At 43.5% G+C, this 27,083-nt stretch overlaps 1 protein-coding gene across 1 annotated transcript; it reads left to right on the forward strand.

Moving 5' to 3' along the window:
• Positions 1 to 1,437: 1,437 nt before the first annotated feature.
• Positions 1,438 to 21,825, forward strand: npdc1a (neural proliferation, differentiation and control, 1a). The gene is made up of 9 exons (XM_086135491.1): positions 1,438 to 1,805; positions 13,352 to 13,501; positions 18,878 to 18,991; positions 19,077 to 19,292; positions 19,398 to 19,464; positions 19,550 to 19,640; positions 19,781 to 19,860; positions 19,949 to 20,045; positions 20,676 to 21,825. The coding sequence occupies exons 1-9, from the start codon at positions 1,700 to 1,702 to the stop codon at positions 20,745 to 20,747; spliced, it is 993 nt and encodes a 330-aa protein (XP_085991617.1). The 5' UTR covers positions 1,438 to 1,699; the 3' UTR covers positions 20,748 to 21,825.
• Positions 21,826 to 27,083: the final 5,258 nt, after the last annotated feature.

Here is a 27,083-nt window from a genome sequence, read left to right on the forward strand (position 1 = left end):
GGCAGTGTTTAAATATAAAATGTGAGCCCCCCCCCCCCCCCTCTTATTTATGCACAATAGTCTGCTGTGTCACTATCATTAATTTAAATTGGGCTGCAGATAAGGCACAGCAAACAATCTTACAGGTCCATTCAGGTGTGTCAACTGAAGTTTTCAAAAATAAATGTTTGACAACTGAAATACACCTAAAGATAGAGAAAAGAGAGAAATATACATGCTGCGCTTTCTTATGGCTACTCCTTTTTAACATGTGGAAACAGAAATCGCACCTGTGTGTATGTGACACATGCCATTGGACACACATATGGAATGTGGAATTTTTTTAACAGTGTTTAAAAAAAACACCTCCTGCTGGCCTATTAGGCAGAGTAAATACTGCACTTCCGATTATGATGTTGATGTTATCCAACTGGTTTGAGACGTCACCGCGTTTCAATTTGCTGCACTTGTTTCCTCGTCTGCTTGCCCTGCAAACTGCTGCCTTCAGGATCTGGGAGACGGTCGGAATTACAAGCAACCTCCAGAAGGAATAACGTTGACCTCAATTTTTACATTGAGATTCTGTTATATTAAATGTATCTTACATGCTCTAAAATTCGTTGTCATAACAACCCGTGCGCCTAATTTTTTTTTTGTAAATACAGTTACATATATAGAAACGTTGCTGACTGTTTCCATGAAGCTAAATGGAATATCCTATCCTCACCCGTACGACAACTAAACTGGTTTTGGGGACATTTTACCGAATCATCGCCATTTCAATTCTAAATCTGTACATACGCGTATCTTGGGCAACATTTTTTTTTTATTCTACAAATAACTAATTTCAGTAATGATAATAGTAATGGTCTTCAAATTGCAGTATAAAATGAACACAAATGTGAAATGTAGCCACATTACATATATGCTAATAGTATGGTGACACCAAGCAAATGACAATAATTTCACAAAACGTTTTTTTTAATAGACAGGATTGTGCTGGGATTTGAACCCCAGTTATTAAAATCTGATTAATATACAGAAAACTAAACAAGTTATCTTATTTTTGGCAACCCCGGGCCTGCAGAGTATGTGAATGGTGATACGTCAAGTCGACTATTTGTGATCTCAAGGCTTAATATTATTATATATCATGGTAAAGTCTAGTTGGAGGAAGTAGGGACATTTTTCTTCCAGTGTTCAATGTAGTTTAGATTAATATGCAATGTACAAAACACTTTGCTATAAAAAAAACATTTTTTTGTTGATAGTTTAGCGTTCATGTCTACATTTTATTTGCTGGCGCCGATTCGGTGGAACGGTTCACCTTTTGGGTTAGTTTTTGATTAGTGAGGTGCAGTTCGATGTTTTGTTTTCATATGTAAAATATGTGTCCAGGTAACGCTTGGTAGTTTCCCAGGCGAGCCTGAAGGCATCACTTCCAAAGCTCATACGCAAGCAGGCTGTCAGCCTCACACCCCCACCTCCTTTTCCTCCCCTGAAGCCCCGCTATCTTTAGCACTGTCGCGGATTACCGTGCACTGCGAGCCGGCTAGACGACCTGCTCCATCGCTGCCCCATAGCCCCGAAGAGAGCTCTTTAAAACGAACTACACGGCGACATCAAACCCCAAAAAGGATGGGGGAATGACTACAAAATCCCCGTCCGCGGTTCTCCGTTCCCGACAAGACTACCATCACCACCTCCGCCCCCAGCGACGATGCTGCCGCTCTCCAGCCCGCGCAGCGAACGCCAACGCCGGGCCTCGACGCTGCTTCTGGCCGCGGTCGTGCTCTGCGTCTTCCGCTCCACTGCTAGCCTTCCAGGTAAACCCGACACGCACACAGCCACGTTTAGCTGAAAAATATCCACCTTATGGTAACTATTCATCGACTGTATGCTTGGTTTAGTTTTTTTGTTTTCCGAACCAATTTGTCGCGTCTACGTGCGTCATCCGGGGGGCATCTTTAATGGACGAGCTCCTGGCACCTGTCAGGCAGACACAGCTTTGCGTCAAAATGGAGACGTTTAAAACACCCAAAACATTAGAACTAAGCGACTATTTTCTTCGTCCCACGCCTTTTCGCCTTGTCCTGTCGACGTGGTCGCCTGTCGTTTTCCTTTTGTGCGGGTTGAGTGTGCAGGTAGTAATAAGCAGCGAGGAAAAAAAGCCAAGAACATGTCATCGTTTCTTTCCTAGTCAGCAATTCCCCTGTTGCAACCCTAACACAATTGGACCACAATTATTGTAGTTAAATATCTTAATTACTACGCAGTGTTTCTCTACCATTTATTGTGCCTAGCCACATGGTTTACATTTGAAAAAAAAAATTCACAGCACGCCACAAAACAAAAGTCAGAAAATTTATACAGAGTAGCAATGAGAGCATTTTGCAGGATGTAGCATGTACACAATTCTGAACCCATGTTACACAAACAACAGTTTTCAGTATTTGAATTACTCAACACAAACATGTAGGGCTCAAACTAATGATTATTTTAATTAACGATTAATCTGTTGATTATTTCTGGAAAAAAAGAACATTTTAAATGACATCTCTGTGTTCATTGAATTATGATTCACTCACTGGTTTGGTCATAAAATGGGCAAAAATGTTGCTCGTTGTTTTCCACAGCAAAACCAAATGTTTTATTTTGATTCAGAACAAAGGTAATCAGTCTGCTTTCGTGGAGGACTACAGAAATTGGAGAATATTTACTGTTGAGGCTTAAATTGTAAGGATTTAGACAATTTAAAATAAACAAAAAGAAGTATCGAAACAATTGGCCGGTTATCCAAAGAAAAAGGTGTATGAATTTGATAATCGATGAATTTCGAAACATGCAGCTTTCCAAACGAAAGATGAGACATTCTTCTTTCAGCTTTTTTATTTATTTATTTTGCTATTACGATCTAAATATGGGCATTTCATAGCATCAAAATAAACGGATACGCTAGCTCGTTCCGCTCTCTTCGTGGCGTTCATTGGCTTGTAAGAATTGCGTGGAGGGCCTGATCAATTGCTCCTCAGTGCCTTTATATTGCCCACTGCAGTATACTTCAGATGGGTTGTAACTAATGCTGCCGGGGCTGGATAATCTGCTCCTCTCTCTGACAGCACGATAACCATGTGAGAGCAGCAACAGCTGGACAGTCGAACGTCATTTTCAGTGCTCCACGTGTTCCCTCTCAGAAGAGAAAGAACACGTTTTCATCAATGTGAATGGGCACATTTGTATATATTCAAACACATCCGTATCTACCTAAATGTTGACAGGCTGTTTTTTTTTTAATGTATTTGAAATGATTTCTTCTAGCAAATGTGATGGGTGCTGTTGTTAGATTCGGTTATGTGGCAATACGGATGACGGGTGGGGTAATGGCAAATGAAACACCCTTTTCATGTGAAACGAGCAATTGTGAAATACAGCCAGTCACATTATTGTCGGGGGGTGCTACTGTAGCAAACGATGACACGTCATCATGACTACATTGTACGGTTTCCACCAATGTCACAACAGTTGAAGTCCCTTTGTCACCCCCCCCCCCCCCCCACCACCCCCCCACCCGGAATGATGGCAAGCTCCGAGTTCATGTTGCTGCAATCGGTTTATCGCAGCGGCTGTGAGATGGCCATGTATGGAGTCAGGGATCAACAAGGCCGGTGACGCGTGGATCAAAACATCCGCTCTCTTTACGTACACCTCACTCAGCCACTCTCTCATTTTCTCCTTGACCATCCATCTTCTTTGATTGGCCTCAACGATGACTCCGGCTAGAAACTTTTCTTTTAGGCAACGTCATGAGCAGGTTCTGTCCAGCACCGTGGCAACCAAGCAGAAAAGTCAACTTCTCTCGCTCTGCTGTGCGTATCGCTAGCGTGCTGGTCCCCTTCTTCTCAACACTGTCATTCACTGGCATGTCGAAAGTGAGCGGCACTTCGTCCATGGTCGTAATGTGGTTGGGCTGAATGTATTTGTTGGCAAGCTTTTTGTTGTATTTCAAATTTGCAAAGTATGTTTGTCCCTCATCACTTGCCGTAGCCCAAATGGGTGAACTAGGAAAATGGAGAACAGTCGGTAATAGAAGCCAAGTGAGGTTGGCAGCGCGACAGAACAAAAGTTTGAAATCGCCAAGAAAGCGTCTATTTAATGCAGAACATTTCACTTTTGACTGGAGTAGAGCGGAAGATGCCCAGCTTTTCCTTGTAATACCCCCGATGTTGCTGCACCATGGTCGTCCCTGCCCAGATGGACAGATGGCGCCGTTTCAAAACAACGGAAACACCAACCACAATGGATCAGTTGGTTTTGAATCCCCTCAAGGCGCCCCACCCCGTCCATTTTGGAGAAAATTTAAGACTTTTAAGTGCGCCTTATGGTCGTGAAAATACAGTGCTATTGATGATTATTATTTGCAAACTCCTCCTTGCACAGGGAATAAGAATTCATACTGTCGCCATTCGCTCATAGAGAATGTTCCCCGTGATGTGTTGTTGTTTTTTTTTTCTCAATCTCATCCCGTGCCCCCGTGGCAGAATTAGTCATCTATGTTTTGGTGGTGAATGGGAGACGAGAACAGTCAGGTGGAAGGCCACTTCCGCACCGCCGCTCGGCTAAATGAAGAGCACTGAGTCAATTACTGGCTCCGAATGATTCACTTCTTTTGCGTTGATGGAGCGTCATTGTGCTACATATTGAAAATTGGCCATGGGGTCGAATGCATTCATAGCAAGCCTGCACTGCATGGTCCCAAAAAAGAAAAAAAAAAGATTCATAGTTGACGTATGGAAGCCATCTGGTGAATAATTGCTAGTTAATGATATCCCGGATTTGACCCAGAATGTTCCTCTAGAGCAGTGGTTCTTAACCTTGTTAGAGGTACCGAACCCAACCAGTTCTTATGCACATTCGCCGAACCCTTCATTATTATTTTTTTCATTATTTCATTATCCCTTTCATAATTTTGCTGCTGTAAATTGGGAATTTCTCAATTGTGAGACAAATAAAGGTTTTCTTACCTTATTGGTGAAAAATAAAAATATGATTAAACAATTATTTTTTTACAAATTCAAGACATAAAAAAATGCATTTATTAAAAACAGAAAAAAATACTCAATAAAATTTCAAGACATAAGTATACGTTTAAAAAGAATTGGGCACAAAATGAACCAGCCAGTGATGGCCAAGCGGGCGTATTATAACTAATTGACATGTTGAGTCGGGTGTGCCTTTATCGAACCCCTGAGACCCTTTCACCGAACCCCTTGGGTTTGATCGAACCCAGGTTAAGAACCACTGCTCTAGAGGTTTGGTTTGCTGCATGGATGACTAATTCGGGTTGATTCTAAAATTCGAAAATTATTTGCTAGGATCTCAGTGGTCTCATTAAATGTTGTATAGTTGTCGTATGTAGTCATGTGTGTCGGTTTGTATTCAAGGAGTATAAAGTATTTTGGGGAAAGAAGGTCTTCTGTGAAATGCTTTTGGAATTTCAAACCCAGTCATCCATTTACAATCGAGACAGCAAACTGAACCAGTCACCATCCGTGGTAGAGGTACGAGGTAGCTAGAGGTGGTTTGGAGTCATGTCTCGAATCTGTCTTTAGAGTAGAATATTTGATTTTTGCATTTGGGGGGGTCCATCCGTAATTTCCACACCATCGTAACCAAGCAACACGGCTGAGAAGTCCTTGTTTATCATACCATCCACAGTCATGGTTTCCTTGAATATAAGGCGCACATATTCGGAACCTTGCGCAACATACAGTATCAAAATACAAATGGGAACAAACCCAAGTCAAAAGCTACATTTAGAATTGAGAGGAGTGAACAGATTTGAATGAATGGGTCATTAATCGCAGTGTCCAAAAGGCTCTGATTGGCTGTTGGCTAGCAAATACACGAAAAGCACAGCAACGGCGAAGAAAATGGTATTATCTCATAAATTAAGCTCAGTCTAAACTTTTTTTTGCTTTTTACTTGATCCTGCCTTTATGATGAGTACGATTCAGCTCCTAAAACGGATGGAAATTTATAGATGTTCCAGTGTCAGAACGGGCGACGGATTCTTTTTGACGCGTTACGCAACATCACGTGGCGTTTTGAACAGGAATGAAGAACAAGGCAGCGGACCAGCAACGCTTCACAAATCGCCTCGTCTTTTGGGAAAATCGTACAGGGTGTTACTTTACCGTGTCGCCCAGACCAGTTTATTTTGAGATGTTGTTTTTCAGCTCATTGTTTTCACACCCTCCGTGCGAGGTTTCACAAATATGCCTAGCGGGTAGTTTGTGAGGGATTACCAACAGATCAGTCACCATGCCAAAAGGCAACCAGGAAACACTCATCAATAGTATTGATCTTCCTCATTGTGCTCTTTGTTGTTGCAACTCGCGAAAAAAAAAAATGAGGTGGGTGAGCCGAAGATTCTTTTTAAGCCCTTCTTTCAAACCCCTTCCCACACTTCTCTTCCTCACCTTGCTTTCTACACTTCAAAGTGTGTTGGCCCATGAGAAAGTCACGCTCGCAATGATCTCAACGCAAGCAGCAAGTGCAGCAGCGGTTCCGTTTGGAATGGACACAAACAGAATCAACTCGACATTTTACGAAATTTCCATTGTGGAAGACCCAATAAAATGATTTTTGTCTTGTTAACCAGATAGGCCGGTATTATTGGTCGCCATCCACATGACGTCTGCGTCTCTGTGCGTAGCTTAAAAAAGGCGATGACTGGTGAGTGACGTGGGAGCCAGCGAATGAAAGTGTTGAGTTGGTTTTTCGGTCAAAATTACCGAGAAGTTCCCACCATCCTTGACCAACACGAAAAAGTGAAATACAACTGAACTGGACTTGGGCGGTGATGCACCACGAATGATACCCGGACATTACCGGTGTAGGTAAGGTACAATCTTGTACTAGTGCCCCCCCCCCCGTGTACCATTTAAATGTTAAACTGTTGATTTTTTTTTTCACCACATCCCGCCAACAACGGCGGTGATCGTCTTTGCTACTTAAAATACTTTTGCGACGCAGGCCTGCCAGTGCTGACAGCTCCCATTGCCGAGACAGCCAGTCTATATTTTCACATCGCTCCAGATTGCTTTTGAGAAGCAGACAGCGGCAATGGAAAACATTTTAATAGAAATTAAAAAAAGAAACCCTATATCGTATATAGTAGCTCAATATTAGCAACGGGAGACAAAAATAGTGTTTTCTCCTCCAGTCATCAATGCATCAGTATCCATTACTGTTTACTGCTTATCTTAACGACTGATGAAAACACTCTACTGCGCCGTCGGGCAAAATATTATGACATCCATCGATGACTGCGAAAATGTTTTCCAAGTCTGACTTCAACCCTGTAAAAAAACAGCTTCATCTCAGAATCAGGTTAACAAGAGAGATCCGTTTACGACGGTCGCGGCATCAACCAGTTCAATCCGTGCCGTTTATAATACGTTTCGCCAAGAACGGACGGCCTGCAGTGAATTTCATTTTTCTTACCGGCCTCGTAATCAGTCGCTCCCCCGTGTTCTGAAAGTGATACTCCCTGTCCAAAAAATAAAATAAAATAAAAAAATTCACACTGATCGTGAATCGTGGTATTCCCCACCCCTGCTGCTTAGAGGTGGCAAGCAAATTAATCAGCTCGTTGCATCATCTGGCCGACACGTAGTGAAACTAGAATCGAATAAATCAAGGCCACCTACGTGCTGCCATTGTGTCAGCCCTTTGTTCTGTCTGCTACGGTGGGTGGAGGGTGGGAGGTGGTGGCGACGGGGTGTTTGCCGCCGCTGCTGCTTCGCTTCACTCGAATGATAATGGCACAGTAATTATCCGCTGTTGTAATGGTTACACTTGTCTGACATAATGAGTGGTAGGACCGTGCTGCGGCACATAACAGCAAATCACTCACTTAAAACTCATTCAGTGCCAGCCAATTCTAGACCAAGTCTGAAAAGACGTTTAAAAACGTCTTTGGGAGTGAATGAGTTAAATGAATTTTAGTTTTTTTTTTTTAAACATTATACAGTTTGATAGCAAAAATCCACACCCTTGTATCCTGAAGTCGTGTGCGGTTTTTTTTTTTAACTAGATGTTAAGTCATGAGCGTTTTCCACCGAGCGCCTGCCTGCATTCGGTTGGTTTCGTCGAAGCGGCGTGGGAAAGAAACGCCTTGGCAAACGTCCGTGAACCAACGCTGATAAGACACGTACTTTCCATGTAGGTTGTCGCATTTCTGAGAGGGGACGCTTTCTGGGGCGATTGGGTAACATTTTCCGCGTCGTGGTTAAAAACTGTGAGGCATGAAATAAGGTCGCGGCCCAAAAAATAGACGGCAAAAGTCAGCAGAAAAAAACAACTCAATGTGGCTGGAAAATACTCATAATTTTTTTTCTCACAGGTTAACATTTCGGACAAGAGGCAATCATAGTCCATTAAATCTGTAAAAAAAAATTGCAAAGTTGGAAAACGTCTCTCATTCACTAGTAACGTATAGAGAGCATTGCAGTATTTATCACTTCTTTTCTTATTTTCTCTTTTGAAATCAGATTTTCAACCTCGTTAAAGCTATAACATTTTTTTTTTTTTCAAGCAATGTTATATTATTTCAAATGATCTTTATTTCGAGGAATCTTAGCATTAGAACTGACTTATTTTGTTGAAAAACCTTTATGCGTGTGGATCACGGTCATTTCTAAGCGTCGTATTTTTGCTTGGTACAATTCCAGAAAATGTCCTTTCACATCCTGTTTTGATTTCAATGTCATATATTACCCAGTCTTTAAATACATCTCGTAATTAGCTCCCTGGAGAGAATGAAAGACGTGTGAGGTTCGCCAACCGTGCTCCCGTTTTGTATGCTCGGGGGGGGGGGGGAATAAACGCCGTGTGCACAAATCAAGTGCGGGGTGTGTTCCACTTGATGAGGAATGTTCTGCTCACTTCCTGGATGCCATCAGTGCGCCAGGAAATCCACACAATAGGAGTATATGACCCACTCAGCTCATTTCCTACCGCGCTCCCGCCTTCGCTCGGTTGCATTTGATGTGACGTCGGCGTACAACTCTGAGGAAACAGAATCAAACTGACACAAAGGCGACCGCAGTGTTTCCTCGGCAGTGTTAGAAGGCCCGGTTGTCTTTTTGAGTGAAGCCTGGCAACAAGCAGCAGACGGAGAAGTCGACATTTTTCTCACTGAGAATGAGGACGCTGGAGCGAGGGTTGCATAATGTTTTTTTTTTCACACTCTCCTAATCAGCCGGAATGGTGCGGAATGGCATTTGCTCTTCATCCCTTCCACCCATGACTGATTGTTTGCTTTTCCCCCATCACATATCGCCATCAACTTGCTTTGTACACTCGAGCACAGAGTAGCAAGACGGTCGACACAGGGGTGGGGGGCGGGGGCCTCAAATGTCGACCTGACATTCCCCGTCGCTGCGATGTCTTTGTAAGGCCAACTGCATCGAGAGCCCTGACGACCGCGTGCACTCGTCGTCAAGAGCAAGGCGGTTCCTATCAGGGGCCGTTTCGCCGCTCTCAATCGCTCACCATCCCCCACCTTGTGCCTCCGTGGCAACGCATATGCAGCCTCTTACTTTTTGCACACATATGCTTGCTTTTGAAGAATGATCAGGTGGCTACGATATGATCCTTCGCATGAACTCATTGACTGGCACTGCTGGGATTTCAACGGCGTTGTTGTAATGTGCATCTTGTTTGAAGTAACATCACACATGATGAGTCTCCGCCCCCCCGTGATGATTCAAAACCAACATGTAGATCAGGCCACATACGGCCTCTGTAGATGTCAAGTGGGCCGGACCATTAAAATTATACCATACTCCGCTATAAATTACCAAAATATCATTTATTTCCTTTGTTGGCAAAAGCTTGTCATTTCTCGGGACGTACAAGTTCAGCCGCCTTCATGCATCGTTTAACAAAGTCACTGTCGGAATACGGTTTTGATGCTAATGCTATTTCGCTAGCAATTAGGTAGCTGGGTTTTACTGCTGTGTTGGGTCTGTCTCAGTGACAGACCGAGACTGCTGTTGTCTTCTTCTCTGATTAAAACAATGTTGTCTTGTACTCTGATCAAAATAGTGTTCCTCTAGCGGATGATCCACAAATTGCAGCTTATTAAAAATATTCATTCCGTGTCTTTTATGAAATTTTTCACTTTTAAATTATCCTGCGGGCCTAATCGAACCTCCTAGGGGGCCGGTCCTGGCCCGCGGGCCGTATGTTTGATGTAGATGGCCGGCAAGCTTCCCAAGAGTTCCCTTCCGACAAGTGTGGACATGACCTGAATTTGTATCAAATATGGAACATGGCATTTACACCACCAGTGCAGTTAGGTAATAATTAAAGTCGGTATTTATTTGAAAAACAGCATCAATATAACACAGTCGATTGAAAAACGAATCTGCCGGCAAACGGGACTCCACCCCAGCCGCAGCATTTGTGCGTTACAGGAAATCGAAAAAGCTCCTGACTTTTTACAGTGAGCCGTCTTTTAAAGCATTTATGAAGATGCTTTATTGTCAAATTGATACTTGATGGTATTGTTTGGGTTGTTGAGTGTCTGTGGTCTGAATGGCCGGAGGGATAAAAGCTAGTTTTTGAACCTTTTAGTGCTGCCGTTGCGGTGGTGAATGTCCATAATGACCTGTGGTGCCTGATGCGGTTGTCCTCAGGACAGGACAGTGATGTCATGAACACGCAGACTGGAAAACCTGTCTCCTCTCCGAAGAACTTTGAGGACTTGCCTTTGAGTACAAGGCAGAACATTGAACTGCTCAGAAGAAACTCCGGAGTACTTTGGACATGTTTAAGTCTCTCATTTGCCTGTGGTGATACCCGAGTGTCCTTGTTGGATTCCTAGATGTGACTTTTAGCCATTTTGACAGGAAGTGGATTTTCTGCGTTTCCACCCTCCCTATTTTGAAGCACAGGGCTCCCATTTACCCTTTCGTGCACTTTGTAACCTCATAACACAATAAGCTGTCCACTGTTGCAACTGCTGTCCCTGAAAGGGTTAATGACAACAACTGTATTCATTTTGCGCTTTATTTTGAATCCTTTTTGATCTGTTTCTGTGTCAGTCCCCTGAACTAGGTTGATGTGAAACGGGTCAATGCTGCAGAAAAGGTTGGGGATTGCTCTCGGGTGCCGAAAAAAAAAAATCTAACTGATGTCAATTTATTGACTATGACTCACCTTTTATCACTGTTATCGTTGACTACAAAAAAATCTTAAGTCCGGGTTTTGCTTTTGATTCGACTCCGATTTGCAGTCCCAGCCGAAGTCTAATTGAGCTCATCTTTTTCTTGTTCAGCCTTTTTTTAGAACATATCCAAAAATAGCAGTATGAGTCATCCCCGGCTTTTGGATCTCTGTACGAGACATGACAAACTCACACATTCTATCTGTTTTTATATGTCACAACCTCAGTGGTCGTCTGTTTTTCAAACTCAGCGACTCGTCTGTATTTGTGCTAACAGCCTTTCTAGATGAGGTTATGGCATTGAAGGAAATCAGCAGGTTCAAGTTAAAACGAACCTGTCAGGAGCAGGAAGTAAGCAGCGACTGATAATATTAGATGCTGTGATGCTAGATGGTGGTGGGGGTGTGGGGGGGGGGGGCTAAAATAATGGAGATGTTAATCAAAGCGATAATGAGGAGCAAGAGGCTGGACAATTTTTTTTTCCGATTCATCTATTATACCCACAAAGCAGAAGCAGGTGACAGCTGCACGCCCTCATCCACCATCGAACAAGCTTTCAAAGAACATTTCGAAGGCTGCCACGTCGCTCCAAGATGTTTAACCAAAAGCTGTCAATATTTTTCCTCTGCTGACATTCACAAACTGTCCTGCTGACCGAATGCACAAACTGAACAGGCAGCTGAACATTGAAAACCAAAACAAACTGTCCTAAATTGTCGCTATTAATATTCACTATTTGGAGTTGTATCCTCTTCAGTAAATTACAAATTTCATTCAGTATTGTTTTAAATCACATTGTAAATTGTAAAGAGTGGATCATTTTATGATTATTATTTTTTAAGGAACTGCCATAGTTGTATAAATTTGGGCCGTGGATATGACACGTGTCACTGTTTCATCAACAGGGAGGCCTACAAATATAAATTTCTATTTTGTTAGGTATTGTTGTAAATCAGGTGCCGGTTCTTTTACAACTTGGCTCATGTGCACCCAAAAAGGCTTCATCTCAGACCCTATATAATAAAATAAAATCAAACTGTCTTGCATAACATGATTCATAAGTAGAACTATATCATCTTTACACCGCCCGCTCAATTTTCACCGGATGGCCCACTTTGCCCATTTCTGAACTATACCGAATTTCAACAGCGGTGGACTGATACTCGCACTTGCTCCGGCAAACACAACCCCCCCCCCCGCCCCCTTACAAATCCATCATCAGACAGGCTAATAAAATAAAGGCATCATTCTTGTGTGTTCGCTCCGTCTCATGTACCTCGCTTCCCCCTCGGCACATCTGCTCCTTGAGTATCTCACATCTTCCCTCATATCGCAAGCCTTGTTGCCATGGAGGTCACTTGAATCTCTCCTGCAGCTCCAGTCATGACTAATACTCTCCCCTTACATAAAGGAGAGGAGAAAGAAGTGGACTCTGTTACCATTAAAAATATATATCTATATACACACACCATAAAGTTGAATTGTTTTTTTCCCCAAATATTGAATCTTAAAACAGCACTGTACCCTCACCGGGAGAACGTGCACAACCGTTGCTTTTGAGATGTATTACAGCGGTCCTGAGCTCGCTCGACTCGCGCGAGTACCTTTTGCCACCCCAGTGGTGCGAAGCGGCACGGTTCGTAATTTATTAATTTGTTGTTTGAAGCAGTTTGAGATGAAAGAGGAGAGAATCAAAGTGTCCTTTAACCAGTGGATCAGAGACGTCATGCTCAAAATGTGCACACGTCGGCTACAAGCTAAGTTTCAAAGTCAGCATCCATTGACGGAAAAAGAGATTGTGTAGATTGATAAGAGGTATGTAAGCAGTGCTGGTGTCAAACTGGGGGCAAATAGGTTCAAGTAGAAATCAAGATTAGACTTTGGTTTGGATTTAAGTTGATCCACTATTAGTTTTCACAATAAATAAATAAAAATATGATCTTCTCAAGAAACTTTGATAACATCACTTTAAACCTCAGTGAATTTCTGACATAGCACTCACATAAACTCTCTTAGAATGTGACCAGAGAGGATTCACCGGAGTCTAACCTCAACGCAATATTGAATTCATCACACAACATTTCATGTGTGTCACATTTGGCGGATTCTGATCAAGCGTGGCGGCCTCTCTTTCAGCCAGAAGAACCTGCCCTCACCACATCGACTGTGCCAAACAGGGACGCTACCTGTGCCGGCCTGGCTTCACCACCTGTGGCCCGTGCCTCTCTGTTCTGGTGGAGGATGAGATGGGTCGCTGCGTGATCAAAAAGAGATATCGTCACCACGGTATGAAGACACGAATCTCGCCCCACGTAGATTTGGTGATTCCCTTCTGAGCACAGTCGGGCTGAAACGATTCATTGGCTAACAAAGGTTTTGTGAGTGTGGGTGCATGCACAACTCCGTGTAGAAATAAATTGGTGCGATGGTGGCCAGCCAGGACGGAAGAGTGTGTAAAAGGCAGATCATTTCCTTTTATTTCACACCAAAAAAAACCCAAGAAAAAAAAGTACAACGTTTAAGACTGCCGACACAAGGCAACATCAACATCTTTAGCTTGTTTAATTTAGCCTAGCACAATTGTAAGCCCCCCCCCCCACACACACACACCCACACCTCCACAAGTGGTTAAGGGCTAACACAATCACTTAATTGAACAAAAAAATAACATAGCGAGCAAATTCACGCGCTTGCTTTTATGGCCCACGACGGTCAGACATGACATTTAGCTAGGTAACAGCTAGCCGCTAACCTGAGCCAACAACACCCAACTGGCCCCACAAATGGGCAAAAGTAATATCTGTACGTCGCATCCATTTTATGGTTTTGTGTATTGGTGTTATTTTCTAACCAACAAAATCTACTTTCATCCAATTACTCACTGGGTAAAAATTACCCACGATAGCTTTAGCGCCGTAAAAATGCAACTTTTCATTTTGAAAGGAAACCCCGTTTTTATGTTAGATACCTCCACATTAACTCAATGCACATGCTAAGCCGACCAATGGCACGAAGCAAGATTCAGGTAAGAGCACGATTAGCACGACTCAAATGGCATCTCTGTCCCGGCAATATGTCTGCTTCCCACCAGAGACTAGCTTGACATTTTCAGATTGCACCGTGATGAGCTGCAGTTATTTCTGCTGTTGTCTCAAGCAGACACACCTTAAGGCAAACCTCATTAGTGCTGAAGCTAGAGGAGTATACAAAGGCCAGTGCCTTAGCTTTTAAATAAACATTGACGCGACCTAGTTTGTCTACTTGGATATATTCTTCGTTTTGTTGTTTTCCAAAGGGAGAAGTCTAGCCAATATTTTTTTTCATTAATATATTCTATGCGCCCCTGATGGCATTCTGATCAATGTGCTCGTGGGATACAAATGAAGCAGCTAAGCAACGGGGTCGGCCATTTTGCCATTTACTGTCAACTGAAAAGGACATCATGGTATGGTAAAAGTTGGCCGCAAAAATTGTTTTCACAGCTGTCATTTTGAAAGAATAAAAAGTTAAACATGCGCTGAAGACACTTATGGCTCTCTGCTAACAACCCAGGCAAAACATGGCCACCACGAGATGTACAGTATTGCTACACTTGACGGCCCAATTACTACTTTCCTATTCAGTCAGAACTTTGGCGGCGTCTTGTTGCAACCTAAGGGATCACAGAAAGAGCAGAAAAAGTGCGTTCAGTGAGTTAATAAATCGTGAACTGCAATTTGGGGGATGGGGCGGGTTGTATTCATTAAAAATAATTGAGCCAAGATAAATAATAAGTTTGTTTTCTTCCTCGGCTGCTTTCTATTTTGAATGTTATCGCACAGAGCTCCCTTCCTCTCAGCCAAGCTCTCTCCTGTTGGATTGCCTATTGATTTTGCACCCCCGCCCCCTTGCTGATCCATCTTGGCTTGATGGCTTTATTCCCCCTGTCTGTCACTGTCTCGTGTGTCTCTTGTCTGCTCTCTGCATCCCCGTGATCCCGCTCGTTCGGCCTCCATGGCCTATCTTTCGTGTTTCTGACAAATATGGCGCAGTGTCATGTGATCCTCTCAGGGCTTTTTTAATCTGGCCCTGCCCCTTGCTTCTGCTGCTGCAACAAACACGTGCACCGCCCCCGCACTCTGGCGATTTAAATCGCTTCGGCGTCGTAGATCTCTCTCTCACTCGATTAAATCTGATGTCGTTTTAGGAAAGAGCCACGCTGCAAAAAATAAATCTTTTTTTTTTCTCTCATTCGGTGTAAATTGCAGAAAATTGAAATGTGTCACCGATCACTGCGCGTGCGTTGGTCACCTAGGAGGCGCTCGTGCACGTGCGCGTGTTTGAGGATTAATAATTCAGATGGCAATGCAGCAGGGGAGCGTACAGTAGAAATTTGGCGCAAATTATTGGTGGCAAAACCACAGAGAAGTGAACATGAACTAAATGTGAGGATGGAATGTATAAATGCCAGATTTTTTTAATGATTTAAAAAAAATGAGACCAGTGTTTTGACTTGATTTGTGGTTCGTCTGACCCCCTTTAAATGTTGGCAGGTGTGTGCTGACTTCCATTTACACGTGCTTGAACGTGATGATTGAATTTCGAGTCTCCCCATTTCGAAGAGAATTTTCAATCTCCTTTCGACAAGATAGTCTAAGCAGCAAGTACGGCACAGGGGAGGTAGGACAGCACTCGCTAAAAGTTAAACCAGCGCGTATTTGACATGCAGGAGTGGCCTTCCATCAGCAAACACGTTGTCTCCGTGCCTGCGAGCTGTGTTCGTACTTCATATCCAGTAAAGGTAGATGTGCTAAGGGCAGGGCTGCTTTGTATCACATTCGAGCAGCTGACCAGTTATGCCTCTTTTTTTTCCTCCTTCTTTTGCAAAGCCTCGTTCTGTTAAGGTGTCGCATCATGTACAAGTGAACATGGAGACGTCACAAAGAAACGCACGCAGAAATTGTCGTTGTCGCGATTAGCATTTTTCAAAAATGACACCTGGTGTTCATTTGTTAAAAAGATTACTTGAAAAAAATCATTCTGAATCAGTTATTTTCTGACAGGACATTTAATGAGTCCAAATAGGATTTGGTTTTATAGTTTCAGTGTTATCATTTGTCTCTCCCAATACTGAAAGCTCACAAAGTTAACATTCAGGTCTGTGACCTTTTTTTGCTTCCTTAACTTCCCTTTCGACCATTTGTCGACCTTCTCATTAAAGCACAAGTGAAGAAGAGAAAAGAGCACGTCAATTAGAGATCTCCTCGCAGTACTGCCCTGGATTTGCTATACTGTACTGTATTTGAGTACGGCTGCAGTCTTCTGAATGCCAACAAGAGGGCAGCAGAGTTCTCCTATAAACTACCAAGAGCTCCTTTATTGACTTAGAGACAAGCATACATACTGTGTGTGTGGGGGGGGGGGGGGTGTTCTTCAGCAGACTAATTCCTATTTAATTTCTATTCCAAGATTCATTTTAATTTGTTTGTGTAAAACGGTAACATAATTTCTTGAGATGGTGAATTTGGGGTTTCCATTAAATATAAATGACTGTGTAATCCTTAGAATGATTAAAGGGAAAACAATTATATTTCCCTCTGTGTGTAATGAAACTATGTAATGGATGAGTTTCATTATTTGAATTAAACTACAGAGAAATTGTAGAATAGGAAAATTCAATCTTTTTTTCATGCATTTAATATAACCCTTGGTGGGAAAAAGAGGTTCCCCACCCCTTGCTCGAGATGTACGAGTAAGAAACAAGAAGGAAGTAAAAAGTGTGTTTGCCGGGGGAGTCGGCGGGATACATGTACATTCAAGGTTGCGCAGGTGGAAGTGATTGTTTTTTGAGTGGGAAAAGATAACGGAACACATGCGTGTCAGTGGCTCTTCTGGTGAGCAGTTTACTGTTTGTTTGGAGAAGCCAGCCCCCCCCCCCCCCCCCCCCCGGAGGCCAGTCACAAAGGGTTACGGCTCATTATCGAGCTAGTGACAACACGCTCTTACGTGACCCAAAGTGTGCATACCCAAGTAGCGCGTGGCCAACGGCACACCTACACTCAATCCCTCCTTTTAATTATTATTATTATTTTTTTTTATGATGATGTCACTAATCCCCCACAAATGGCACCTTCATATGCGGCCCACATGTACAGTATGCCAAGTTCACTTACTGCTATTTGCACTTTTCTAATCTTCAACACGACACACACCTGCTCACAATGCCTTGAGCATCTGACGCTTCCTGGCCACGAAGCGCCTTGCCTTGCTGACGCAAACTCCCTCTTCACCTGACATGGCTCCATGTGATTTATTTATTTATTTTTTATTTCCAAAGCTCACCTGGGTCATCGAAGTGACCTGTGTTTTAAGATGATGACATCAAGATGACCGCGACATTATCACTGCAGCGGATAAATGGGGACAGAGAACGCTGGGAAAGCGGGTTAGCCTTGAAGGGATTTTTTTGGCACGGGGGGGGGGAGGGCGGGGGATGTCGACATATATAATTTGTGACACTGGTTCCCCACAGACCTCGTACAGTAGCCTCCGATGATGAACCGCAAGTGTATCATTGAGTATTTCTGAAACCTACCACGGTAGATCGTACCGCAAAGCGAATAAAAACCGGAAGAGGCTAACACTGCATTCCAATCCAGTGAGCTCACCAAGCACCGCTGGATGCCCCAGCCACCTGCTAGGTACAGATGGCGCATCCCGCCTACACAGACACCTGCCGCAGCGCGCGCTAAATGGCAAGAGCGCGGCGGGGGTCGGGCTGGAACAAAGCGGTGAAAGTGCGGGATTGTCATAGCGTACACATTAGCTCAGCCACGGGGTTGACCCTCTGCAGGGGGAGAAAGTTATACACGTAATCATTCATGCTCCAGATACGTTCACCGGATAATGTTACAACGCCCTAATTGAGGTTACGCTACACTTTTTTTTTTAAATGATTCGTCGTTCCGCTATGCTAAGAATATGATAGATTGCTGGCTGACTTTATAGCAGGAACACTTTGATCGCCACCATTAGCTCCGCTTTGAGCTCTATTGTCAACGTAGCCCATTTACTGAGCCAATGAGCCACGTTTTTTTGCTGATTGCTCCTGACTCCCTGCTGTGCTTCCTCCCCCGGCCACACACACACACACACACACACAGGCACACTTGCATGCATGTATATACTAGGCTGTGGTTGCCCCGGAGACCCGTCCTGTATCGCAGGAATGTGGCTAACTGTCTGGCCTAAAGGGCTGTTAACATCAGTTTCGTATTGTCTCCTGTTTTGCCCACCAGTCAACAAACAAATGAGACGAGACCCACAGGCACACGCCTCGTCTTGTCACCTCGTCTTGTCACTCCAATCGGGTAAATGAATACTCAGGACGTTGTGTCATCTAATGTAAGGCGCCAAAATAATCTTTCGAATCTTCTTTACCGGCAGTCACATTATCTTCAATAGATCCGTTTAAAGTCGGGCAAGCGCAAAGTCGTTCACTTCGGTATAAAAGGAACTTTAAAATGCTGCGGCAGCAAGTGGCGGTGAGTCAGAGGAGCTCCCTCCCTCTAGTTCAGAGGAGAGCGGCAGTATTTCGAATCCACCAGTAACGTTTGAGGGAGGGCCGGCCGATATGCTGCACCTGCATGTAAATAAATCAAATATTCTTCTCTTGTCTTTTAGCGAAAGCGCCAGTCTACCCAGACCTGGATGAAGAGATCGATTTCATCCACTCTTACATTGAAAAACAGGAAGTGTCTGCCATTGAACCCCCTAAGACACATTTGAAACCTCCCGGTAAGCACTTTGCTATCCGGCGACCAAACGGATTGTGTGGCGTTTGTCTTCATTCTTGATCGTTTTATTCCTCCACCACCTCCAGTCGCCGTCTTCTCGGCTAACGGCGGAAGCAAGATTGCCGCCTCCGAAGAGGGCCAGCCGGGCAACGGCGGCTCCTCAGCCCAAACCCACAACGGCACCGCTGCCGGCTCCGTCCGAGCAAGTCTGAGCAACGCGTCCACGCCGCAGCCCACCCGAGTGGACGGTCGAGCCGGCCCGCTCATCCAGAACGCTCACAAGGACGACAAGATCATCATCAGTGAGTTTCATGGCATTCGATATCGGCACAGGAAAAAAAAAAGTAAAGTATCAAACCCTTGTCCAACTAACCACCGCTTAAATTTTTTTTATTTTTTAATTACAGTTGTCATCTCCTTGTTCGTGGTGATCGGCACCGTCGCATTGATCATGGCGACCGTCTGCTACGTCAAGTGAGCCACCGCATGAAATCCTCATTGCGCCTTTTTTCAGTCCCACCAATTGAGGCGGTTAGTAACTTCCGGTCGTCCTCCGCAGGTTGCGGAAAGAATCGCGAATGGCTCAGAAGGTGGACTATCCGGCCTTCAGGGGAGCGGGTGTGACCGCCGCCGCAGGTGCCGGGAAATCGGTACGTGCCGCGCTCACCGAAAGTTTCAATTTCTCACCTCACTTCTGGGGGTGGGGGGGGGGGGGGGGGGGCGCCACTCGATCCGAGGCGGCTTCTATTTTGAATGTGTCACATTAACACTTCCTCCTCCTTGTCTGCAGATTGGTGATAAAACGCTGGCGCAAAGTGCTCAAATGTACCACTATCAGCACCAAAAACAGCAGATGCTTTCCATTGGAAAGTATGTTTTTATTTTTATTTTTATTTTTTGCATTATCTTTCCTTTGTTGCATTCAACAACATCCCGTCACTGTTTTTGCTTTTCACAGTCACAAACCGGAACAGAAAGTCATTGACTCCGAGATCACCTCAGACGAAGAAGAGGCGGGAGACTTCACGGTGTACGAATGTCCCGGACTTGCACCGGTGAGCGCGCACGCGCACAGTCGGGATGGCCGAGAGCTAATCGACAACTAATCGACGAGCAAATGAATTGATCATTGTTTTCCTACTCCGACACATCATTTTGAGAACGTGGAAATTCAAGTTGTGCAAATCCTCATCATTTCGGCCGCTTAGCCAAAAATAGCTTCCGACTCCTCCGATCGTCCTCAAAAGCAGACGGCTTGTGTTTTTCAAAATAAGACTTTTTTTTCCATACATCTCCTTTTATTCTGAAAAACAACGATCGACATTTTTTATTATCATTTGTGCATGAAAAGGTGTAAACGTTTTTTTAAAATTTAAAATCAAAAATTATCTGTAGATTGACCAAATAATTGACAGATGAGTTGCTTATCTTTGGTTGGAGGCAGACCCAGATTTAACATTCACGGTCGCCAGTCCCAACCATTTTTCAGGCGGATCTGGGATTTTAAAAAAAAAAACTAATCCCTCTTGATTTGTGATAATCAGTCAGGATAATCTTTTCGAAACATCCAGCAATTGATCGAGAGAGGGTGGGGAAAAAAAAACCCTCAAATTGGGTCAGATTGCCGATAAGCGTGTACCCTGGCAAACTCAGTAAAACTCACTCATGTGTGCTCTCCTCCACAGACTGGCGAGATGGAGGTGAAAAACCCTCTGTTTGACGACTCCACCATGCAATATCAGGGGAATCAAAAGTGAAATGCTGAACACGCACGTGCAAACACTCACACTGCATGCAGACAAATGGAGGAAACCTGCCAGAAGACGAGATGATTAAAAAGAAAAAAAAATCAAACAAACAAAAAAAAGGTATTGTTTCTCGCTTTTGGCCCTTGACTAATTCTTCCTTGCTTTCTCGATGCCTCCCTCCTCCCGCTTTTTATGACCCACCCCCCGTGTATTGTCGGGTTCTTTGTGGATTTTAAGTCTTTTAACACAAAGGCTCCTCCTTAAGTTGTTGCTGTGAGCATCCTGTCCTCAAATTAAATTTTAAAACTCTTTACGTTGCAATTTCTCTCCCCCCGTCATTTCTCCGACTGTTTCCAAAGACGGCGACGCAATAGCAGGAGTGTGTCGTAGCCCCCCCCCCCACACACACACATACGCGCACACACACACAGACATGCGCGCGCATATGCTGAAAAACAGGTGCCCTTCTTTGTTTTGTCATGCGTAACTTGAGGCTAAACCACATTCCGCGCAGGAAATATTGAACACATCCCGTCTCTGAAATTTTAGCCTCGCCGTTGCCGATTTGATTTTTGGTCACATAAGCTGCACATAAAAATTTTAAGATGTAGGAAAAATATATGTATATATACAGTATATATATATATATATATATATATATATATTTGTGTGTGCATACACACACGCATGTATATATACATATCATACAAATATGAAGAAGTACTTGATGATGTCTGTTGCATGGTTTGACCGTACCGTGTTTGAATCATGGCAATGCAAATCCGTCTGCCTCCCACTCTGTATGCAGGAAATGGAATTTCCAATCCAAGTGACTGCGAAGCATATGAATGACATTTTTGAGGGGCAGGAGGAGGGGGAGTTAGTGGGCGGTGGCCGGACAGATTATATTGGTAAATGTGTCGTTGGTCAATTTCACTCTCTTGTGTTGTTCCGCTCTGTCCTCTCGTCGGTCCCAAAGTGAACCTCCTGCTGCAAAAATGTACATAAAAGAGTGAAAATGTTCACCTTTTATAGATATTTGTACATGCAGAAAAAGGATCGGTAATAAAACTTTTTACCACGCCAATATTACTATTCCCTGTTTGACGCATTCTTAACGTTTTTGTGGTTGTAAAGTTTTTTGTTTTTTTTTTACTGCAAATGCCATCTGATTAAATAACCGAACAATATTTCCCTTTAAGCAGCGGATATTTTAGCTGAAATTGTGGCGCAAAACATGCGGATTGATCAAATACAAATACTTCCAGGCTACATATGTGGATCATAAATAAGAAGGAGAATGAAAGTGTTGTGAGAAGGTTTAAGTAAAGTCGAACCGGTAATGCAAAGTGTCAACAGCGATTGTGATCTGCTCGCTTGTTTTGAGTCTCCAAACAAGTAAACAAACCAATGCGTCATTTGAGATGTATCCTCGCAAACAGCCACTTCCTCTTTGTGCCGCCATCCTCTTGTTTGATGTCTCGTTGGCTCCTGCCTCAGTCTTGGTGAGCCTCTTTGACTTTGCGTCACGGGACCTTTGTCGATTTGTAGAAAAATTGGTGAGATTTCGAAAAAGAGCGCTTGCTTCAATGCATAATTTGTCCTACGAATGTCCCCAAGCTTCATGCTAACACAGGTGAAATCACAGTGACCCTAAAGAAAAAACACCAGATGTGTTCACCCCTCAGCTTTGCATTGTCAAATAGAGCAAGCCATTTTTGAGATTTGAGATTGGTTAATAATTTGGAAAAAGTAACACTCACATGTGCGGACTGATTTTTTATTTTTTTTTGACAGAATAAAATTCTGATAACCAATTAATCATCTGATTAATTAAAAAATAGACATTGAATAAAAAAGTTTTTATTTTGTACACGAACTACACTAAAAGATATGAAAACCAGTAAAAAAAAAAACGATTTCCTTGATTTTACAATAGAGAACAAAATCTGCAAAAAATTTCAACTTTTTTATGCCATATTTGTCTGATGTTGTAATGTGTTAATTTGTCTACAATTTCTTTGGGGACAATTTAAAAGGAGCTAATTTTAGTCTCTTAAATCAGTTGCTCAGCCGCCAGTTAAAATCACAACAGAAGGAGCAGCACAATGTCCATTGAATTGAAGCTGTTAAATTGAACAGATTGTCGTTTTCATTGATTTTCCAGATCCCACTGTATTCCCTCCAGCAATACACATGACGGGTGCATGGCAGTGGTGGTGGGTGGGGGACGGAGAGGTAGCTCGCAAGGATGACGGGGGAGAGCGGGTGCGGGGGTGGGGGTGGGGGTGGCGGCGGTTGGTCCAGTCTCCTGTCCCCATTGAGCCGCGTGCCGAGGGCCGTCAAGGCCCATTGTGCGCGTGGACAGTGGAAGGAAGGCAGCCATTGGTGGCCAGGTGAAAAGCGGGCCTTGGGTGGAGGGCCCGTGAAAGTGGGCGTCAAAGGCTCGGCCGTTAAGGAAGAAAATCAAAAAGCCATCAGACTTGTTTGTTGCCGCTCAACGGGAGGGCCGCCGCTTTACATTTAAGCCTCCCCAGTAGACAAAAGAGTTTTTCTCTCCATTACCAAAGTTTGGAGCGACGCGGCACGCCTGCTCTTTTAGCTGTCGATTTTCACAGTACGTCGTACCTGAAAGCGTTTCATAAGCGCTTGAAAAGTGACTTAATCGAGCCACCGCATAAACGATGAAGGTGAAATATACGCGTAGCTACTTGCTAAAGCAACACCCCGCCCTCCATAAAATTGCTTAGAGTATCTTTTCTACGTTTATATGTATTGAAACGTGAACGGTTTGCGTTAAAAGCTGTTGAAACAACGAGCCAAGTGATATATATTGGGTCTATCAAACTTAGAGCCTTAACTTTGCTCAAACTTAACTTTGAGTAGTCACTGGCGCGAAGATGGATAAACAAAGATTACAAGCAGTTTTACTGTCAGTTTTACCCGCTTGACGAATCGAAAAAATAATATGCGCACTTTGCAAAGCCGATTGTAAATACCATAGTGTACATCTTTGGTGTATTATCTGTGAGGAAACTACCCTGCGTGTGTCCTCAAGGTGCCTTGCAAATCTACGCTGCTGGAGTGTGGTGCTGGTGGGCAGAACCAAACCTGTGCGTGAGAAATTTTGAGAATTGTCAATAAAATACAGTATATCGGAAAAATTTAACCAAAAAAATTTAAAAATGCATTCGAGTTAATAATCCCGGTTTGGGGATGAAACCGTTTTGGGGTTTTGAATTCAATTCCACTTGGTCTAACTTCTCTTTTAACTTGTGCTAAGCAGGCATGTTGAAAATGAAACAGCTGCTTTAAAAAAGAAAAAAAGAGAGCTCGGAGATAACCCCTCCCCACACTCACACACACACCCCTCCCGCCACCTTTGGAGCACCCCGAGAGTGTTGCGTGTTGTCCTGATGAGTGGCCTCACTCTCTTTTTGTCTTTTGCATGACAATCGGTCAGCCAAGTCCATGGACCATCGCAGGACAATGCCATTGCACTCGGGTTTGATGTCTTCTTAAGCTATTGAGTCAAGTCTCCTGTTGTCTCCCCGCCGCCTTGCCCTGCACTTTGTGTCGCTGTGAATGGTTATACAAAGTGTCATGTAAAGTAAGGGTTTGAGTTATGTGGTCTTGGTGAGATCCGTTTTGGTGAAGAAGGTTTTGAAAGTGCTGCTGTTGCTCTCTGTTTTTTTTTCTCTCAATACAGTTGTTCACCAAGTCATATTTTTATTTATTTTTTAATAACTTCCATCCGGTCATTATCTGATCCGGTTTATCCTCATGAGGGTCACGGTCGTGCTGGAGCCCATCCCAGCTGTCTTCAGACATGAGGCGGAGGACACCTTGAACTGGTTGCCAGCCGATCGCAGGACACACATGGACGAACAACCATTCACACTCACATTCACACCCGAGGGACAATTTAGAGTGTGCCACCGACTTGCCATGCATGTTTTTGGAATGTGGAAGAAAACCGGAATACCCGGAGAAAACCTACGCATGCACTGGGAGAACATACAAACTCCACTATTTTCTCTCTCTCTCTCTGTAAAACTTGTTTTTTGTTGTTTGTTGTTTTTTTTTACGTGGAAAGCACTCCGTAGTTTTATAACCCTTGTAACGGCTGCCAGCTATATTTGGAGTTTCATGATTTTTCACTAGTTACTAGTTACTACAGTCCTTTGAACACTAAACTTACACATTTTAAATCGTCTTTTTATTGTGGGCAGCCCCGGCGCAACTGTGCAATAACGATGCTGTTCAATCAGGAGGAGCTTGATATCCTGCGCCTGTGAGGGGTTAAATGCTCATGAACAACATAACAAAACTGATTTGTGGTCAACATTTGAGAGAAATTGGCCTTTTATGTACGTAGAGGAAAGATAGATTTAGCTAGCTAGCTAGCTAGGTGGGTAAGTATATGGCTAGCTAGCTTGGTAGATCGATAGCGTAGAAGTGCGTGCCATGTGGCAGGCAGTGGTTTTGCAACTTTCACCTGGGACACACGAGACTCGCAGGCTGAGCATCTCATCTCAGACCTGCGGGGCGAAACTGCAGCCTGGTGTTTGTTTCATACGAGTGGGGTGAGTATGTTTGACGCTGGGTGTGGGGCGAAATCAAAGGGCCGAGACGTATTGTTTCAATGTGAAAAGGAGCTAATGGCCGACCATCGCAACTCGGGATCTGCAATCCACAGGGTGCCCCCGGGGCCGGGCTGGTACAATGGCGCCCCCCCCGTCCCTGCTCCTTCCCCGCGGCGCGTCTTCCTGCCGCAATCTGCGGCCAACGATGCTACGCCGGGGGGAGCGCATCTGTGCGAGCAGGGGCCGGGGTCGTGAGGGCCTCGGTGGGGGTGGACACCCTCCCAACCCGATCAAGAAGTTCACCCGAATGCTCCTGATGCGTTTATGCTACAAAACATCCATGAAGTGTGGAAAAGAAACGCAGGCAGTGTGTCCGGAAAAAACTGTCACAATTTACGTCGAGGAAATACATATAGAAAGCCAATATTTTTGGCTTGTTGTGAAAAATTGACAAAACTATTCAGTCTATGATACTTTGACAAACTCCAGAAGCATTCAAGCAATGGAAGAGTCGCTGTGTATGAATACAATTCATATCAAAATATGGGTCGCACTAAATTATTCAATCAACTCCATGAGAAATATTGAATTACAGTAATCGGACTATAAACATTCAACATACTGTACATATGAACCGAAACACTTCTCTATAAATGAAAATGTGCATAAACACAAATAAACGTGGCAGGTAAGTAAAATATACACATTAATTCTACACAACGTGCTTCAAAACTTAATACCTGAACACGTGTTTTCAAGTTGAAATGAAGTGGGCAATAAATAAAACCTGACGTTCTCCATAAAGTACTTCAACACTTGAAACTAACAACGTAACATCGGTCAACAGCACATTTAATTAGACGTGGATTTATGTGTGCCTCAACGTATTTTTGACGTTGAAGTGTAATATCTGCATTATATACAAATAACATGAAATGAAAAGATGGAATTCTTCACAAAGTGACTATATAAATCGAAGTAAGAAATATCAATGTGGATATAGAATTCGTTGACAAATTCTTTAAATCTTTCCACTGTCAATGTTTAAACATAAATATAGAAACACAAATATGGTATCGTGTACTGTATATCAATCTCAAAATGCAACTGAAACTGTGACCATTTTATGAAAGATAGAAATCTTCTGAAAGTTCAAACTGATAATCCCGTTTTTAAAAGAAATAAAGTAAACGAGTAAATCCATAGAAGTAATTCAAAATGTCAATAAAAGCCGTTTATTTTATTCAGCTTAATGAACAAAAGGCCTAATGGCGTGTATTTTAATATCAAAGCCATTTCGCGAAATGCTCAATCGTCGAAGGCTAAGCAATCATTAGAATGCATGTGTGAAATATGCTTAGCATTGTAGATGCGTTTTAATTAAAACCAAAAAAAAAGTTTAGACTTTTTACAGTTGTTGCTTCTTAACTGAGACCACGCCCACGGGTTGGTCGTGGGGGGTGGGGGGGGGTACTACCAAGGTCATTGACAAATTCACCTTCAGCTGTGCGTAATTGTGCGCGCAGCCAATGAGCAACGAGGCCAATGATCTCCACCTCTGGCAAAACGTGTGTTGACCAGCCCCCAGCGCACATTCAATCTCTCAGGCCGAGGCCGGAACTGGTACCCCGAGAGTCGGCCTTCATGGACTAGTTCGTAACCTCCTTTTGGCGGTTATGTTGTCCCGGTTGTCCACCAACTCCCATGGACTTTTGCTTTGACTAAGACTTTTTTTTTGTGTCGTCCTCATTAAAGGTAA

This window comes from Hippocampus guttulatus, chromosome 17, assembly GCF_054856545.1.
Source record: "Hippocampus guttulatus isolate MCC_2025c chromosome 17, RoL_Hgut_1.0, whole genome shotgun sequence".
In the NCBI taxonomy this organism is placed as follows: Eukaryota; Metazoa; Chordata; class Actinopteri; order Syngnathiformes; family Syngnathidae; genus Hippocampus; species Hippocampus guttulatus.

Bases quoted from the DNA above. Each gene is read 5' to 3' on its own strand.
- npdc1a (XM_086135491.1), top strand. From the start codon at position 1,700: ATGCTGCCGCTCTCCAGCCCGCGCAGCGAACGCCAACGCCGGGCCTCG. The intron at 18,992-19,076 runs GTAAGCACTTTG...CACCACCTCCAG, and splicing joins GACACATTTGAAACCTCCCG to TCGCCGTCTTCTCGGCTAAC. The intron at 19,641-19,780 runs GTACGTGCCGCG...CCTTGTCTGCAG, and splicing joins CCGCAGGTGCCGGGAAATCG to ATTGGTGATAAAACGCTGGC.